This window comes from Sander vitreus, chromosome 19 (genome assembly GCF_031162955.1).
Source record: "Sander vitreus isolate 19-12246 chromosome 19, sanVit1, whole genome shotgun sequence".
Classification (NCBI taxonomy): Eukaryota; Metazoa; Chordata; class Actinopteri; order Perciformes; family Percidae; genus Sander; species Sander vitreus.
The window spans coordinates 2,391,951-2,411,468 of record NC_135873.1 but is presented as its reverse complement, the minus strand read 5'-3'; the positions used below and the strand labels follow the sequence as shown (position 1 = coordinate 2,411,468).

The 19,518-nt window shown below is 39.2% G+C and overlaps 1 protein-coding gene and 1 long non-coding RNA gene across 8 annotated transcripts; both read right to left on the bottom strand.

Moving 5' to 3' along the window:
• Positions 1–7,029: 7,029 nt before the first annotated feature.
• On the bottom strand, positions 7,030–10,276 carry LOC144534560 (uncharacterized). Of its 3 annotated transcripts, XR_013503575.1 has the most exons (4): positions 10,177–10,276; positions 8,865–9,065; positions 7,690–8,019; positions 7,030–7,532 (listed from the first exon to the last, which is right to left on the bottom strand). It is a non-coding gene; the product is annotated as an uncharacterized LOC144534560 (long non-coding RNA). The 3 variants fall into 3 exon arrangements; XR_013503574.1 differs by having other exon boundaries at positions 8,865–10,276; XR_013503576.1 differs by lacking the exon at positions 8,865–9,065.
• Positions 10,277–12,377: 2,101 nt separating this feature from the next.
• Positions 12,378–18,142, bottom strand: LOC144534558 (uncharacterized). 5 transcript variants are annotated; one of them, XM_078276550.1, is made up of 6 exons: positions 18,014–18,142; positions 16,984–17,126; positions 15,936–15,991; positions 14,925–15,284; positions 14,159–14,326; positions 12,378–13,915 (listed from the first exon to the last, which is right to left on the bottom strand). In XM_078276550.1, the coding sequence occupies exons 2-5, from the start codon at positions 17,049–17,051 to the stop codon at positions 14,256–14,258; spliced, it is 555 nt and encodes a 184-aa protein (XP_078132676.1). In that variant the 5' UTR covers positions 17,052–17,126; positions 18,014–18,142; the 3' UTR covers positions 12,378–13,915; positions 14,159–14,255. The 5 variants fall into 5 exon arrangements, with proteins under 5 accessions (XP_078132676.1, XP_078132677.1, XP_078132675.1 ...); XM_078276551.1 differs by having other exon boundaries at positions 12,378–13,912; XM_078276549.1 differs by lacking the exon at positions 14,159–14,326 and having other exon boundaries at positions 12,378–13,912.
• Positions 18,143–19,518: the final 1,376 nt, after the last annotated feature.

Below are 19,518 nucleotides of genomic sequence, written 5' to 3'. Positions count from 1 at the left end.
TTTGAATCTACTCTCATTTACGAGCCATAGATTGCCTGTTATTGTGACAACGTAAACCTTTCCACTATAGCTCAGCCAAAAGAATCCAAACTAGGTGTGAAAGCACCTTTAATGGCCTGAGCCTGAGGAGTATTTCATTTCTATTGTTTTTTAAAGAATGGTGTTAGTGTTCTGTAGAGTTAATGTTGCTCTAGTCTCGCTTTGCCAGACCCTCCTCTAAAGCACGCTAAAGGAGATGGGAGGAAAACGTCCTCTGGTTTAATGGCATTTCTTTAAACCAATCAGAATCGTCATGGGCGGTGCTAAACTCTGCACAGAGCCACTGCAAAATAGTCGTGCGACAGAAAACTCAGAACTGGACAGATAGTCTAGCTAGCTGTCTCAATTTATCCTGCAGAGATCTGAGGAGCAGTTAACCGTAGTCCTCATAAATCCACCAAATTTAAAATTCCAACACAAAGAATATGAAAGGAAACAGAAAATACATGCATCTGGCGGAATTTCCTGCAGCACCGGATCAATCCCGGAAGTGGAACACAAAGGAAATAGACTAATGTTGCTTCAGAGGCCTTTTCTCCCAACAAGATGAAATTCCTGGGCAAGTCACAGCTTCTTGGTACCAAAAGAATTTACTAGTTGTTGGTTTAAAATCCCAAACTGTGGATGCATTTGATAAAGTACAGTATGTGCTATTTGTAAAAATTTGGGAATTGGTTCAAGAAAAGAATGTAAAAGGAAGTTGGGAAGTGTGTGTGTGTGTGTGTGTGTGTGTGTGTGTGTGTGTGTGTGTGTGTGTGTGTGTGTGTGTGTGTTTTCTGCTGTTCTCATGACCTTTCCTCTCAATGACACAGTTAAATTCCCAGTAAAGACAAAATTCCTCAGCATCTGGAATTTCTTTCTAGGTCACTGAACTGTCACTCTAAACCCTTTTTACACACACACACAAACGCACACTTAAAAAAAATTGTCTGCTGACCCCAACTCAGGACCTTTTTTGCCCTTTGACCTTTAAAAAGCAGCAGGAGTCTGGAAAAAGGTTGAGATAAAGATAAAGTCGTCTGATTCGCTGAGTCAAAAATCCTGAGATGACATTTAATGAATGCCAGAAATGATGTGTGAAAAATGGGGATTTTTTTCCTATAATTTGCAGCTACTTCAAGTCCAATTTCCTTGTGTTTTCTTTTGAAACCCCAACGTTACTTCCCACACACAAACACACATGTCACTCTTAAAAACCTCCTTCCTGTGTGCCACTGGATCAAGTGTTTCTGCATTCTCCAATGAATAAATAAGGATTTCCTCCCCTTTTTTCCTAGAACAAGACAGCAATGGGCTTTATTGGATGGATGAAGAGTTAATATGACATTTATGAGGCCAGATTTAGAAACTGGATGCTCCACTAAGTGTTCCCTTTTTCGGTAAGGAGAAAAAGAGCCAAAATGAACTTCTGGGTTCAGTTTCAAAAGTAAGTATAAATCTAATTCAAATTGACATTGGCACTAGTTCTGCAGCATAATCTTGCAAAGATCAGTCGTGCAGTTTAGACACGGTACAATGCAAAGGCCCAAAACTTTAAATCTTGAGATAGAAATGCACTGCACAAGTTTAGTCCATAAACCCTCATCAGGGCAAATGCTTGACAAAAGGAGAATGTCAGAGCTTATAATGGCATCAAATAGCCTACATCACGCACATGCAAGTACACATGGGAAATGTGGTTCACAAGTGCAGTAAGGCTCACATACAGTACATACAGTAGGACGCATCACAGTTAAAACTGAAAATGAATCAATACAGGATGCATAGCAAACTGTTATTTAGACATATCTTCTAGTCTATGGGGAAACAGAGTCAGTGTGCTTTAGTCTATTGTCTTTGGGTGTTAAAGCAGCTGTGTTAAAGAAAGTTCTAAGGAGAAATGAAGACTTAAGGAAGTAAAGCAAAATATGAAAAATATAAAAAAGAAGAGAGAATGAATCATAATGTCAACTGTCTCAGTATTAAAGGGTTGACAGAAGCTGGGGCAGGTGTTTCATAGAGACATAAAATGAGACAGAAAAACAACTGTTTGTCCAGACATAAAACAAATGAACATGTCAGCTTTCAGCAAAAGATGAGATACCAAATAAACGGCTCCCCCGACACGATAATACAGTTACTTGATGCCGCTGTGAAAGGTCTGTGAAACACTCCCTCTTCCTATGCTTGCAGTTCTCATGCAATAGTTCCATGTTGTTGACTGTGTAGTTGCTGTGGCTGCTTCGGCAAGTTTGATGTCTGTTGTAGTGTAAAGTGTTCTAACATTAGTGTAAAATGTCGTTATTAACTTTAAAATATAAATTATCCTGGCCTTTCGAATCATTGCCAAAACCATGGATGAATTTAGTATGCCGTTGTATAGACTGACTTTGTCTCAGCACTGATCGCTCTGACTCACTTCTAGCGTCCCTATTTGAACTCCAGCTTTAATCTTTGTTCCTTTCATTTCTGGCAAAATGGCTGGCAGTATAGAGTTAATGCATGAACAATATCTGAGCTCTGTTGTCTCTATTTCTGGCTCCAAGGCTCCCAGTGGGCTACCCTTTTAGCCTCCCATTTCCCCTCTCCCTCCCTGCTCACCTTATTTCCTCACTTCTCTCCTCGTACAGCTTATCTTGAGACTAGACAGGAAATTCAAACCAAGGATATACCAGACCAAGTGTCTTTCCTATCCACTTCCTAACAGTTTCTCCATAACTTGCTTAAAGGATTTTGACGTGGAAATTCAGGACAAAATGGTAGTACTTTATATCTTTATCAATAGTTTATTTCCAACCTTCAACCTCTCTCCACTCCCTATCCTTCATCTGGGTTTAAATCACGTTTCCAAGATAAGCCAATAATTTTTTTAAATGCTCAGATTAATTACCACAAACTCTGTGTTTGTTGTAACTCACTGGAGCGCTTTCAAGATAAGAAACTCTGGTTTGTTTTTTCTTGAATGCAACTTGGAAGCTTCAAGTGGGCCATTTAAATTAGATTAGATTTGGACCACTTAAATTTCAGGAATATTTTCATATTCTAGATCATAAACATATCTCGAGCAATTGAGCAACAGATAATGTTTTGTTATTTATCTTCAACACAGCCTGATCTGTTTCATGTACTGGTGTATACAGTATGTCAGTGCTTTGCTGTTTTCCATAATAGAAAATGTTTTAGTGCAGCTCTATGGGAGGAGTGAGATTAGAGAAAGTTTTAGGGATCCTTCTAGTTGCCATAACAAAAAAACAGCAACCGCAGCAACACTGTGTGCTATTCAGCCACTTATGCTAGCTTCCTATCTGATGGAGTGATTCAGCTTCATAAGCCAAAAGAAACACCAACCACCAGAAAATGGGAGCGAAAAACAGAAGTGTTTTTTTTTAAAGAAAGACAAAAATTATGTTTACTCTTAAGATAGTCTGGGAGTTTACAAATGTAGTTTTTCCCGAGAAGTGACTAGCTAGAAATGTCAACTGTAACAAATGTAATTTCCCTTGACTTGGATTGTGTTGCAGAGTCATGTTGTGTTCAATGGATTGAAATTAGTAGTGGATGTGGTTGTTTCTGGGTGGCAGGGTCAGTTTCTTTATCCTTTTCATTCGTGTCACTCCGCCTTTCTGCATTTCTGACTTTTCATCGTCCCTCCTTTCATGTGTGGTCAAATTACACACAGACATCAGATAAGGAAGATTTTAAGACTGACTGTGGAGGAGCCGGCAAAAGAAAAGCACTGAATAGATATTTCAGCACAAGCCAATGTGGAACTGACTGCAATTAAATACAGTAGGCTACTGTAAAATAAGTAAGTGAATCGTGTCCTGGACTGGAGCTTGTTGTATCAGTTGTTTGTAAATTCAAAACTGGCCTATTATAAAGCAGATTACGCATCACCAAATTAAAATGGGTTGTCCCACACAGACTAGTTGCTGCCAAGAGATTAGGAAATGTTCACACTAATTGAACCAACTGACAAAACAGCTATATATGAACTGTTGAGACGAGAACAAGAGGTAGAATGCAATATGACTGACCAAACATTTGACAGAAATGTTGTTTAAACCTAAAAGTACTGATATTTTTGGTCACTAGGGAGCACTGCAAATTTGACATATTAGTTACACCAAGCAGACAGCAACATTAGCATTCATTCAGAGTCTTGTTTCTGTCCACCCGTAGCCTGGATGCCAGCCGAACTTAGCCCCGCCCATAACATTTGAGGTTGGGAAGTTCAGTCTGGACTTGATCCGTTGTGGAGCAGCTATGCTCGAACCAGAGCTGTTCGGACCAATCAAATTGTCAGGGCGGGCTCTATACGATGATGAACGTAATCAAACACGTCACCAAAGAGCGCTTGGGTTGAATTTGTTTACAACAAAGGTGGCTGCCGCTGGAGAATTGAGATGTGTAGATTCCGTCATTGCGTGTGTTATAGAAGATATCAACAGCGCATTCATTTTAAAAAAGGAAAAGAGATCCGCGATCACGTATATATACACATTGCCACACCTGTCCGCACGACACGGAAACCGCCGCCTCTGCCTTTGCTCTGTCGAAGCCATTGATGTATTAAGAAGGGGGGGGCTGGGAGCGCGTTCATCATACCTAGTTTAATAACTCTGGATTTGGCTACTAGTGAATGTTAAACATGTTAAAAACGTGACGTTTTAAACAAGGACCCTTTAAGTGTTGTTAGTTTAGTGTGAGTTGATGTACCCCAAAAAAAAATTATCCGCTGAAATATAGAAGTATCTTTTGCCATGCAAAGTCTATGTGAAAGGTCTTTCTGGCGCTGTTCCTCGGGGGTTGGTCGAAGCCTGCCTTTGACTCTCCGTTGCTCTGATTGGTTGTAGGTCTATCCAATTGAATGCAGAGGCATTTTCTTTCCTGGTTCAGTTGAAACACGCCCCATAATCACAGCCCAATGGAGCAATATCAGACTCGTCGACGTCAGGCTAGTCCACCCGAACAATGTAATCCCAATATTCACTCTCCTTTTGGCTCCGTTTTAGTCTCTGCCAACTCCTGAGAAAAAATACCTGGCTCATTAGCTGCTAAATGCAGCTCTATGTTCACTAGCTAGTCGCTGAATTTGTCTTTTGTCGCTCATGCAGCTACACTTTAAATAAAAAAATTATTTAGCGAGCTTTACAGGGGTTGGTTTGTAACTTGGGAGCGAGCCAGGCTAGCTTCCAGTCTTTATGCTAAGCTAAGCGCCTCCTTTCTCTAGCTCCATACTACACAGACATAAAAGCGGTACTAATCTTCTTAACTGTCTTAAAGAAAACGAATAAGCGTATAAAATGTTGAACTATTAACTGATTAGCTTTTTATTTATCATATAACCATGAAGACAACCATGTATTCTAAAGTTTAGCTGATGCTAATATGAGGCTTTAGAAATCTCAGTAATGTTGGTTTATGCGTGGTCCCGGCCATGTGACTCAGAGAATGTCCTTCCGTAATGGCTCAGTAAGGAAACACAAAGAGGGACTTTTGCACAAAAAAAGACTAATTAAGAAGTTAGCCTCTCAATTTGAATAACTCTACAGCTGAGGGCTCACATTAGCTTCAGCTAAACTCATATTGTTTTTGCATGTACAAAGGGCTGTGGACTCTAACACTAACATGGGTCAAATCATTTATCATTCATTTTAAAACCCAGTGATGCATTTTTATTTTTTTTACTTCCAATATGGCCGCCAGAGGGAGCAGTGTGTTCAGCTGCTGTTGCCACAGATGGAATGTGAAAAATGGTTTTGTCCTGTTGGTCTCGTCGATCCCCCACCACACACACCGTGGTGCCGGTCAGTCTTGAGAATGAGGGGCCCCTCCGTCAGTGACCGCTAAGTGGCCGTTTCATAAACATGAGTGCCATTCAGAAAAGAAAGCTAGTGATCAATTCAAAGAGTTGCTTATGGCAGAGACTGTCAACACCTGGATATAAGGAAACGCTTTGGATGTGTACAGTAACCCGTGGTTGAACTCCTGCTGTGGAAATTAACTCTGTGATAGACAGAAAAATCACTGAAGCCTCCTTTGATGCAGCAGTCAAACATACCAATAATTATATATATTTTTCATTAAATACACTTTGTATTTGTCTATCGGACTTCACAAAGCTCCCTCAGGAGACACAAAAATAAAAGCTTTATACAACTTGTAAACAGCTATAAACAGACAGTAAAATCAGTCCCCCCCTACACACACACACACAGAATTTCCTCTGGAGCTTTTAGCTACATCTTGCAGCCCTCACCAGCAATTTATTCTGTCACATCATAACAAACCATATCCATGACAAACGCTGAGATATCTTATATAATTTTTGCAATCATTTTGCTATATTTTGATTTCAAATAACTGAAATTTAAAAAATGATATTAAAGTTTTAAAAGGTGTTAAAGCAGTATTTAAGTGTGCACTGCAGCATTAAGGGAGTCAGGGGGTTCATCTGGCAGGTCAGGACTTCACATCTGGACTGATATTATCCGATATTATGCATGATTATTATTATCCAAAAAAAATATCCAGTTGCCTTTGGCCTAGTCTTGCTTTGCCAGACCTTCCTCCACAGCGCTGCAGAGGAGGGTCTGGCTAGTCCACACAGCATTCCGGGATGGGAGAAAAATGTACTCTGGTTTAATGGCATTTCTTTAAATCAATCACAATTGTCACGGGAGGCACTAAGCGCTGCCCGAGCCCCGGTGCGGCTGCCTCGGGAAGGAACTTGTTTTGGTGGAACGTGTGTACGTTCAAAAGATGTTTCGTGCAACAGAAAACTCAGATTGGACAGATAGTCTAGCTAGCTGTCTGGATTTACCCCTGCAGAGATCTGAGGAGCAGTTACCCATAGTCCTCATGAATCCACCGGAGTTTAGAATTACAACACAAAGGAAGCGCTAGCGAAATCCGGCCAAAAATAAGGTCATACGGCAGATTTTCCGGCGCTAACGGGGCAATCCCGGAAGTGGAAGGTCGAGGATATAGACTACCTTTGGCCTCACCTCTAGTAATATAAAACACAGCAACAGTTTATTCTCATCCTGTATAGATGCTGAGAGTACACATTTTGATTCCTTTACTTTTCCTGATCATGTATTGACATTGAATTTTAAAACATGTATGAATCAAGGCAACCGAGTAAACCCCAAAGGAGAGGGTGAGCCTGACGAAATAAAAAGAGCAAACAGGTGATGTGTACCCTGCAGAAATGTGCACTTTGTAATTCTAACAGTTTGTGTCTTTGAAGTTGTTGATCAGACCGTTTTCCACTGATCCACCTGCTGAACTGTAACCATTTTGAAATCCACCTCCGAAATCCGAGTAGAAAGCTTGTTCTCTCGGCAGACAAAGACTGAACAAACAGAAACAAGCTGCTGTCAGTGCCAGTCCACAGTAAAGGCAGATCCTTCCCAGACTCTCTGCCAGTGTTCTACTTGCTATAGAAGAAAGGTCTCTTTCCCGACTTGTTGCGTTTGGCATCTCAGGTCTGGGCCGATCCCTCGCTGCTGTGAAGAGACCAAACAAATCTGTTTCATTCATGTGAAGAAAAGACATTTTACCATAAAAAAAAGGAACTGTAAGGATTGTGGAAGTCCACAATACTTCAAGTTTATCTAAAAAGCTGCTGAATTTAATTTGTTAAAGTCCTACTAAATAATTTACCAGTGACTGTAAGGAGGCATTCCCGGAAGTTGATAATTTGTGGTCACTTGACACAGGTACAGTCCTGAGCCCCCCCGCCTCAGCCTGGACACGTGGAGTCTGAGTCCCACTGGACTCGTCCTGCAAACTGTTCATCCTGAGACTCTGGGGCCTCGACACCTTCATGTAGACGAAACAGGACGGAGACTTTGAGGTTAGTTATCAGCTCACAGAAGATAAAAAGGGAGTTGAGGGAACTGTCAGTTTTGGCTGTGAACGTCCACTCCAGTGTGATGTCGTGGTTCTCCTGTGCCTCATAGGAGGTCTGTGTCACATTCACTACAAATGTTCCTGTTGAGGAGACGGAGAGGGAAAGTAAGGAGCACACTAAACGGACAACTTTAACATATAAACCCCACTGAAACATGTTTCTGTGCTCTTACTTATAACAAAGCTGTAAAAAAAAGAAAGCTTAAAGACACTACTGTATGAAAAGTTAATGCATGATACCCATAAAAAAGGCTGACAGTATTAGTGTTTTATCTTCATATTACAATATTCTTTGTTTTGTTTTTTTTATAATCCTGCTTATTACACTTAACTGATGGACACCAATCCTCTTGCTAAAAACAATGTGAACTACAACTACAGCAAAGGTTGTTCCTCCATAAGACATCCAAGAATTAGAGAATTAAATAAAACTTTCCAAGCTGCAGTAATGCGTTTCTGCCACTAAAGTGAGCAGTGGTTCAACTTGCTGATAAAGAGGAATTTAGGACTCGATTTTCCCAGTGCTGTGTCAGCAGTATTAAGCAGTTTCTCCTCACTGAGCCAGTTAGGAGCTGTTTGTTGTGTGAATTCAGCCCATCACTGCAGAAAATAAATTGTGAACCTGCAGCCCAGATAATCCTGTTACATCAATTAATCTGGAATATAAACATTGCCTAAGTGTAACTGCAAATAAAGTAAACTGAATTAAATTATATTAAAATGCAAATTGTGGAATATTAACAGTAAACACTAACAACCTTGTGTATTCAAAACTACACTTTACTCAATGTTGCAGATGTTTAATGTCTCAGAGCATGCTTTTTATGTAGATAAGGTTTTAGGATGATCCGTCTTCAATAATTTAAGTGTGTTAAAATCTATACATGCAGGATTCATATCACAACAGCCACACATTCATACATTACCTTGAACGTCTTCAGTCATGTAAGGACCCAACCAGGAGACAAGAGGATAGAGTTATCTGGCCTGTGGGTCTGAATTCTTCTCAGCAACAGGCAGCCAGTGAGTGAATGCGCAAATCTAGGCGTGTCAAAAACTTTTCCATTTCCCCGGGGAGAACTGTGTCCCAATGTTCCAAGTGTTGTATTTCAAGCCAATTTTAAAATCTCAGCAGGAAGAAATATGATCACAGAATTGCACAAACCATTACTATGTTATGCCTATATTATTCAGATCTGTGATATTGCAAACATTTCACCTTATGTGACAGTTCACATATGCTAAGGCCTTTATGTTGGAACTGCATAAGAAGCTGGTCATGACCAGCTTCTTACTGGCACAAAGGGCACTAAAATGACTGGTCCTGACCACCTCCTCTGTGATCTGTTCTGTTGTTTGGACCAGTTGAGTGATCTGTGGAGTGTTTGCATTTATTTTTAATACAACTTTTCACGTTTCTCACTGTGTTAGCAGAATCGCCTAATGTGAGAAGCCATAATCGTTTGTCTATCCACTGTTATTGATCACTATTATTAATAGAAATCATAATAACAATGATTAAATTATCGACTATGCAGGTCCGTGTCTTCCTGACTGGTTTAAACTTTACCAATGTGTTGCATTTTAAAAGCTTGTCACATTACCCTTTGTATCAAGTCTTAATCTAGAAACTAATGTCAAATAAATGTAGTGGAGGAAAAAATGTAGAGTTGAGTGACAAAGCAACATCAAATGAAATACAAAAATGTAAAAGTTTAATTAAAAATTCAACTTAAGTAGCCTACCGTCAGTGTTGGGAAGGATACTTTCAAAACGTATACCGTTACAGAGTACAGAATACATGCCCAAAAATGTAATTTGTAACGTACTCCGTTACGTTACTCAATCTGAGTAACGTATTCTGAATACTTGGATTACTTCCACATTGAATTGCATGTTATAAGTGTAGGAATGCGGCCATCACATACAGCTTACTAAACAGGCCTATTCTGGTGTGTTCTTCTGTTCCAACTGGCTGAATGTGTACCTAAACAAGCAGATAGATTGTTGTATTTGTAGTCCCGAACTGCATACTACAAAAATCTAACCGCAGTCTAAACGACCATGAGCTAATTTTAGCTAACGTTAGCTAACATGTCAAACGGGGCTAGTCTTTCAACGGCTCTGGGGTTAATAAATCAGCACATAGGAGAATGTAAAGTCGCACGTCAACTATAAAATAGCAAGGTGACCAGTAAAACTACAGCAGACGACTACCCTTGGCTAAAAATAACTTACTTTAAGATGCTTCTTCAGGTTGGAGGTGGAGGAATTTGGACGCTGAAAGGAGGTTGGTTGCTGGCAAGCAGAGGTTGCACTGCAGAGCACAGTTATCTTTCGTTCTGAAATGCTGTTTGAATTTCCAAGACAGAAACGCATTCCTGCCCTGGCTCTGTTGTGCCGGTTCCGGCTCCATCTTTACCTCTATCAGTGATCACGCAAATAGCTCATTTTTTCGTTTTCATATTGGGGCTTCTGGGAAATGCATGGAGTTGCGAGAGTGAATAAACTAGTGAAACAGAGAAGTACCGTCATGTAATCCATTGATTTCAACAATGTAACTGTATTCTAAATACCAACTATTTAAATTGTAACTGTAACGGAATACAGTTACTCATAATTTGTATTCTGAATACGTAACATGTATTCCGTTACTCCCCAACACTGCCTACCGTACAGTAACAAAAGTAACAGTCGAATCATCTTGATTGATCCAGCACCGGATCACTCGATGATCGTTCTTTTAAAATGCAACACATTGATAAAGTTTAAACCAGTCAGGCAGACACGGACCGGCATAGTCGATAGTACTACTCATACAACTACGACTAATAATAATAATTTAATCATTGTTGTTATGATTTCTATTAATAGTAATGATCAATAATATTTGACAGACAAAAGATAATGATTTTTTTAAAATTATTTTTGCATTTATTCAGCACAGTGTTGCCAACACAATGAGAAAGGGGAGAAGGTGTATTAAATGTACAATAACTACTCCAAAGACCACTCAGTAACCGGTCAAGACAACAGGCAGATGACAAGGACCACAAGACAGACCAGTGTCTTTAGCGCCCCTAGTGGTAGTGACCACTGGTCCGAGCCGCAAACCCATTTTAACGGCGTCAAATTCTTTCGGCGAGATTAACGATCTTTTTGGCATAGCAAACTTTGTAGTTTTTTTTCACATGCTGTTGCAACAACTAGTAACGTTAGAAAAACTACAATACCACACCGGATCTAGCTAGACCGGAAACAAAACAACAGGCACGCCGCACACACTTGTTTGGGCTTGCGAGTCGGCCAAAGAGTAGTAGGCTAACGTTACGTTTGGAGTGGATGGCGAGCGCGAGACGCCGAAATGGATGCCAGTAAGATTCTGAATGGAAAGTTTACTTTCCAAAAGTTGCCAAATGGTTCCATTGACAAGACCAAAGTGATGTGTGCGTTTTGTCGTTGTGAACTGAGCTATCATCGCAGCACGTCCAGTCTGAAATACCACTTGATGGCCAAGCACACAGCTGATGCCATTTCTCCGCGCCCTCGTCAAAGCCAGGCGACAAAAGCACAAAGCAAGCCGATCCACTTTTCCATGTTGATAAGAGCATTAAAATGAGAAAAAATAATTGGACAAAAAGAAATCTAGGGACATTTATAATAGATACAAATGTGCGATTAATTGTGAGTTAACTATGACATTAATGCGATTAATCGCGATTAAATATTGTAATGGTTTGACAGCACTAGTTGAAACTTCAGTTGGACCATCATATCTCTTCATGTGTTGTCCTGCAGATGTCCCAGTTGTGTCTCATGCAGTTCAAAGTGCAGACTGACCTTCAGCCTGCAGGAGGAGACAAACACTTTCAATATGGAAAGTTACAACTTTCAATCATAAAGCTCTGTTTTAATGGGGTGTAACCTGCAGGACTCAACCCCAGATCACTTTAACTCCCCATTTTAAGCTTTTATTAAAGTATATATTTGAATTTTCATTTTAAATTGTTTCTAAAACCAAACAATTATTTTATTCTTCTGCGAAACACTTTTCACTCTCTGAAGCATTATCTAACTCAGTTTTTAAACATAAAACGTGACTATTGTTTTCTATAATGTAAAAACACCTTGCTATTTATTATTAACTACAGTATGTGAATGTATTGTGTCATTGTGTTTTAAAGATGGATTGCAGATGATAAGTGTTTGTCCAAAATCCTATTTTTTTGTTAATATTTGGATTTTGTTTCCTTTTGACACCTTCAGCTGTTTGTGTGCAGCTTTATTTTTCATACACTAGTCCTCTGAACGTTGTCTTATTGTAAGTTGAATCTCTCGGTGAATGGGAGTCTTTCTAAAGTAAAATAAAAGGTTTGTTTTTAAATTTGTTCAAAGTTCAGTTAGAGCTGCTACATCTTCAGATATCACAGTCAGCAAAGAACAGTTAAATTCATTTTATTTAGTTAGAACAATTTCCAGATATTCCTCAAGGTGAACATCTTGGTGACAGAGTGAGAAATATCAGCCAGCTGTAACAGCCAATTGTAATAGACAAAAATAAAACAGTATGACTACATTTCAGTTTAAATGCACATTACTAAAGAAAAGGTTAAAGGTCTATGTGTTCAAGTTAAAGCTGTATATACATTCTGAGCAAGAATGTCAGAAAGTTGTCATGAAGAGAGGATGCTTTTCAAAGAAAAGCATCACTTCCTGTGTGCCGCTCTGTTTGTCTCTTGTCAGTGTTCATAGCTAGGGTTGGGCATCAAGAACCGATTCCTACTTGGAATCCTTTCAAAAATTACGATTCCAGTAGAATCGTTTCTTTATTGGAATCATTTAGAGGGTTTGGTTTCAAATCCGATCATCACTTCCCAATTTAATATGCGCAAGTTTTGGTTTCCGAAGCGGCCAGGCGCTTGTTGTGTTGCAGCCTTGGAGCACAGTAAGCAGCGCTCTAGTGGGACTTTATTTTACGTTGAAAAAGCGGTAAAACTGCAAACCACCATTGACTCAAAATAAAACTTTCCTTTATTTGTGAAAATAAGCATGTGACCCGTTTCAACTCCACCCCTCAAAGAATCGGAATCAAGAATCGATAAGAACCGGAATCGAAAGGAAGAATCGAAATTGGAATCAGAATCGTTAAAATTCAAACGATGCCCAACCCTATTCATAACACATCAGAACAGGCAGATCTAAAGGATCTTCAGTCAACCTGAACCTGCTGGAGTCAGCTACATGATAGACAGGATATAAGTAAATATATACAGGATATAAGTAAATATATACAGGATATAAGTAAATATATACAGGATATGAGTAAATAAATATACGCACTATACAAGGCAGGTATTTCAATAAAGTAGTGCAGTCTTCAGATCTGTCTAATAAGTGATAAGATGTCCAATCATAAAGAACATTGTTTCTTCCATATTATGTTTGTCTATCCGTTGAGTACTATGAGGTTGCGTACGATATTGCATACCCTGCACTACATATTCAACATATATACCATCGATACCATCGTTCAACATACTTTGGTGTAAATACACAGTAGTGTGGATCTTTTTGGACGCACTAAGCTGTAATTGGTTGTGGTAATTTTGCTGATGTCACGTGTGTGAAGCATCACAATTGTTGCTATGGTTACCTGCTGTTATGTTTTATATGTCCTGATACACAGGTTTTTTTTTTAAACTGCCAGCCAATGAGAAACTAGTTTTTTCTGTGTCTAAATGGTATAAAATGTGACACTATCAAACTGGACTGGACTCTTGTTTGCAAGGCAGAGAGTAAATGAAGGAAATTAGCTTTTTAAGCGGAGAGTGAAGAAATAACAAGTAAAAAGCGAGCAACAGACTAGTTAATCCTGCTGTCAGTATCAGTCCACTCCAGATATTGATCCTTTCCCAACTCTCTGGCTGTAGTTGATTTGCTGTTGGAGACAGATCAGGTTTGGGCCAATCCCTCGCTGCTGTAAAGAGACCAAACAAATATGTTTCATTCATGTGAAAAAAAAACATTTCAATTTAAAAGAAGGAAATGGAAGGATTGTGGAAGTCCCCAATACTTTCCTTATTAATCTGAGGCTACATATACATCGCTTACGTTTTTTTAATTTTTTTTTTAGTTTTGAGCCAGAAGTGATCTCTGTGCACACAAGTGTTTTTCTAACACGCCCAAACCGCACATCTCATCATCAGCATGTATACTCTACCCGTTGCAGGTGGTTGCCATGGTAACGTTAGTAGTTTAGTCTCAGAGAACGAGACGTCATGACCAATAAGACCCAATCAGGTGGCGAAATGTTGGCGTCAGTGTCGGTGTTGCCAAAGGTCTCCATATGTGGCTGTTGAGACTGCAACACAACCCCGGAGATTCCAAACTAGAACGGGGTCAGAAGTGTTTTTAAATTCTTCAGGCTCCGTAGCATATATCCACAATGTTGCACTTCCACTTCTACTTTCCACTTTCTTTGTGTTGTAATTCTAAACTCCGGTGGATTCATGAGGACTATGGTTAACTGCTCCTCAGATCTCTGCAGGGTAAATCCAGACAGCTAGCTAGACTATCTGTCCAATCTGAGTTTTCTGTTGCACGACTAAAACAACCTTTGAATGTACACATGTTCCACCAAAACAAGTTCCTTCCCGAGGCTATTTTGAAGCGGCACCTTGGCTCAGCTCAGCGCTTAGCACCGCCCAAGACGATTGTGATTGGGTTTTAAGAAATGGCAATGAACCAGAGCATGTTTCTCTCCCATCCCGGAATGCTGTGTTGACTAGCCAGACCCTCCTCCGCAGAGCTGTGGAGGAAGGTCTGGCAATGCGATACTAGAGGCTCTGAAACGCCACAGCAGTGTGAATGGGAGGTGTAAACGTAGCAAAAGATATTGGTTTTTAAACCAAAACGTAGCAATGTAAATGTAGCCTAAAAAGCTGCTCAATTGAACCTGTTAAGAAAGCTCTACTGAAACAACTTACCAGTGACATTGAGACGGCATTTAAAGAAGGTGGCAACATAATTTGTGATAATTTGACACACGTAACGGCCCGAGTCCTCAGTCCTGAGTCTGGACACGTGGAGTCTGAGTCGTCCTCCTCTGAGGACGTCTTTGTCCCACTGGACTCGTCCTGCAAACTGTTCATCCTGAGACTCTGGGACCTCAACACCTTCATGTACTAGAAACAGGACGGAGACTTTGAGATCAGTAAACAGTTCACAGAAGATTATAAAAGAGTTGAGGGAACTGTCAGTTTTGGCTGTGAACGTCCACTCCAGTGTGATGTTGTGGTTCTCCTCTGCTTCATAGGAGGTCTGTGTCACATTCACTACAAATGTTCCTGTTGAGGAGACGGAGAGGGAAAGTAAGGAGCAGACAAACTTTAAACTCCATCTATATGCGTTTCTGTGCACAGTTTTGTGATTCATTATAACAATAACTGTGCTCTAATTCAGAACAAAGCTGTAAAAACTAAGACCTCACAGACACTATAGTATAAAAAGGTAATGCATGATAAAGCTGAAAGTTTATTTAGTCTTTTATCTTTATAATATTCTTTGTTTTTATTATCCTGCTTATTACACACAAGTGATAGACACCAACCCTTGATGCTAAAAACAATGTGAACTACAAATACAACAAGGTTGTTTTTTCCCCCTGCAAGACATCCAAAATTTAGAGAATTGAATAAAACTTTCTAAGCTGTAGTAATGTTTCTGCCGCAAAAGTGAGCAGTGGTTCAACTTGCCGATAAAGAGGAAGTTGGGACTCAATTTTCCCAACTCCATCTATACATGTTTCTGTGCACAGTTTAGTGATGCTCTCAGAGCTGTAAAGTGCTTTAAAGATGCAAAAGTGTAAAAAACCTATATAAACCATATTAACAATAAATGTAGGCTCCTGTCACTGACATTCTAAAATGGAAGTCATAAAGTCTGTTAGTGAGGGTGAAGGTGTGTTTGTGGGTAATAAAGTGAAGATGTAAACTAACCATAGATACAGGAGGTCAGGCTGATGAGCAGCAGGATGCTGCAGATCATTTTCTCCCTGTGAGCGGAGACAGAGGTGAGCAGTCACAAATACATGAGCTCAAAGTTCACACTTGGCGTCTTTTTTTAAGCTGCCAGCATCTGTTTTACATTATAATCTTATGGAGTAAACCGTGTTTTAAAAAAAGTCCTGAGGGCTTTTTTAAACGCCACCGCCGACTTCTTTTTTGCAGCGTCTTTTCGAAAAAATGTCAACTTTTCTTAAAAAAATGCCCTACGTTAAGTGCTTTTTTGACATCCGACCAATGACAAGTGGAGTAGCCAGACCTGTCGTTTTAATAACAACGAGAAAAAATGAAGTTGGAGCACAGCGATTTATACAGTATGACCAGGTGCTCCCTGTACAGGGAACTCGCTTTGTTTTATGTAACGTTAGCGGCATTGCTCTCTCTCTCTCTGTTCTTTCTCTAGCTCGCTCCACCGCTTTGTTTTAACTGAAGTAAGTACCGCTCCACATAGCCCTCTAGCTAGGTTACTGTAACAGTAGCTGTTGTTATAGCAACAAAAAAAGCTCTCGGCTGCTTTTTGGAATAAAACGCAGCCAGTTTTTTCACAACAAAAGCACCCTAGTCAACTTTTTCTTGTCAAAAAAGACGGCAAGTGAGAACATAGCCTTACTACATATATTTTTTCAATACTTTATTGCAATGTTCTTTCACGCTCTTCCAGAGTCCATTGCACATTTTAACATACATGTACAATGAAATCAATAGCTAATAAATAATAACTACAAAACACCCCAAAAAAATAGAACAAAACCAGAAAAAAAGAAAAAAGTAAAACAAAATAGAGAGTGTAGGGTGGGAGAGTGGGATGCTGTATATAAAGAATATTTATACCTCTTTTTTAATTTTTTATTCATTTGCAATGGCATCAGGTGTGGCTTTGATGAGAGAACTGAATTGAAATGATTTCAGCATAGGGCTGCAACATCACAAAATGTGAAAAAGTGAAGGGGTCTTAGTTATAAGTTTGAGAATGCCGTCCTACCTGTTCATATGTGTTGGTAGGTGTTTGTCAGCTGTACCCCACAACCACGAACTCCTCCCCAAGTGCATGAATGAGGACGAGAAAGTGAGGACGCAGATTTCCTGCTGAGCTACTTTCTGGCTGCATCACAATCAGATACTGAGCTGGAAAGGAAACACAGTTATTTAAATAGTTGTATTTCTTTTATTTTTCTAAAGACGCTCTGGTCAACTTTCCATAAAAACCAAAGATACCACATGCATATCAATGGTTCTCGTTATCTGTGCACACAGGGTTAGTGTAATGTTGATGGTATTCAGGTCAGAAGAGGAAGAAACTGATAAAGATTAGTTCAAACAAAGAACAAACCCCCCCCCCCTTCCACTAGGCTGGCTACAGGCCTGGTTTAGGGGTTAAAAGTTTACTAATTATACTTGATAAGCTGATTCTGATGTTTCTCTTAACTTTTCTTTATTAGCCTACGCAACATTTATTGCATTGAAAAAACAACAACAATAACAATAGGTATTTATAGGAAGTCAGGTGATTGTGACTAATGTAGAAAGGCTTGTCTCGAGCCAGTTTCGTTATTGGAAGCTTTGAAGACAATTTGACTAAAGGTAAGTAAGTAAGTAAGTAAGTAAGTAAGTAAGTAAGTCCAGTTTGTTTATATAGCACTTATCACAGATAGAGTCACAAAGTACTTCACAGGCCAAATAAATAAATACGTTAAAACAAATCCGTAATCACTTTACAAAAACTCAGCGCACTTCCTGGTTTTCTCTGAGGAAACTACGCAGTTCTAATGTCCTGATCATCCAAACTAATATTATTATTATATTTAAATAAATATTTTAAATTTTTAAATTAAAAAAAAAAAAAAAAAAAAAAACATTGTGTAAATATTTGGGCCGATTTGTTCGAATCGATTTTCTAATCTGCGAGTTAATATGTTCGTCGGTCTAAATAGCAGCAAATACGTCCCACAGTTGATAAATAAAAACAATAAAAACACAAACTGTGAATCATACAGTACGTTTTAGTTACTTACTTAGTGTTTGAAGAAGAGCAGCGAGCTGTTTTAGGTCTCTTGAAGTAGTATTGAGTTCAGCGGACGATCTGTTTCTGTACAACACACGAAGATATACAGTACAACCCAATAGTGGCTTTATCAGCACCTCGTGACAATAACAATAACAAACTGGGGGGGGGTGTAACCGTGTTTCTTTCTTGTCAGGTTGTGTTCATGTTAATTATCTCTGAACCTGCTGATTGTTGATCACTTTCTGTATCTTCATCTTATTCTTTACATCTTGAAATCAATTATTTACTGTCTTCTCGTTTCTGTCTCCACTGTTGCACTGTTGCATCTCTCCAATTTGAACAGAGAGAAGTAGGAGTAGAAGTACAGATACTTGTGTTAAAAAATACTCTGGTAAAAGTAGAAGTACTGATTTAACTTATTTACTCAAGTAAAAGTAACAAAGTACAGACTTGGAAATTTACTTAAAGTATAGATGTAAAAGTAGCCTTGCAAAGGACCACCTTTTTTTATGCAAAGCTACCTGGACCACACAAATGTTACTGGAGTGCAAGCTGAGAAACTTCAGTGAACATGAATAAAAGGCTCTTTATATGCCATTGCCTACATTTTAAATGGATGTCTGCCAATAGGCCTAACACCTCACATATATGATTATTGTGACAGAGACTGGGACTCCAGGTTAATATGATTCTGTCTGAGTAGCAAGATATGAATTCAATTGTGATTCTGTGAGAATCGGTATTGATGACGCGAAAAATAATAACAATAACTCCACTGAAATTATTTGAAACTAAAGTAACGAGCCAATTTTGTAAAATTGTAGTAGAAGGAGTAGAAAGTACCGATATTCGTGTTAAAAATGTAAGGAGTAAAAGTAAAAAGAAATGAATAGTAAAGTAATGTAAAAATATCTGAAAAATCTACTTGAGTACAGTAACAAAGTATTTGCACTTTGTTAGTTCCCATCTCTGAATTTGAATAAAATGGCACGTGCCTAATTGTTAATCAATGTTAATAGATCATTGTAAATGTGACATTATAATGATGGAAGCGTTTATTCTTTAACCCTCATGTTAAACTAGTTATTTCACATTATAAAAATATAATAGAAATAGGCTATAAACATATTTGGACTATAGGCCCACACTATTTAGGGCACATCAGGGCCTCAAATGAGCCAGTAGGGTACTCCCCAGTACTGAGTACCGGCACTTCTGACTTTTTCTCCATGAGTACCCTTACTTGTGATTGTTATTAACAGTGTTAATAATAGGCTAGTCCATATCCACGACATAAGACATCCGGGATTGATCCGTTGCCGCAGGAAATTCCGCCAGATTTCACTCTCTCTGTCCGGGTGTCCATTACGCTGTAACTATTTTAAACCCCGTTGATTTCTGAGGACTATGGTTAACTGCTCCTCAGATCTCTGCAGGGTAAATCCAGACAGCTAGCTAGACTATCTGTCCAATCTGAGTTTTCTGTTGCACGACTATAACAACCTTTGAGCG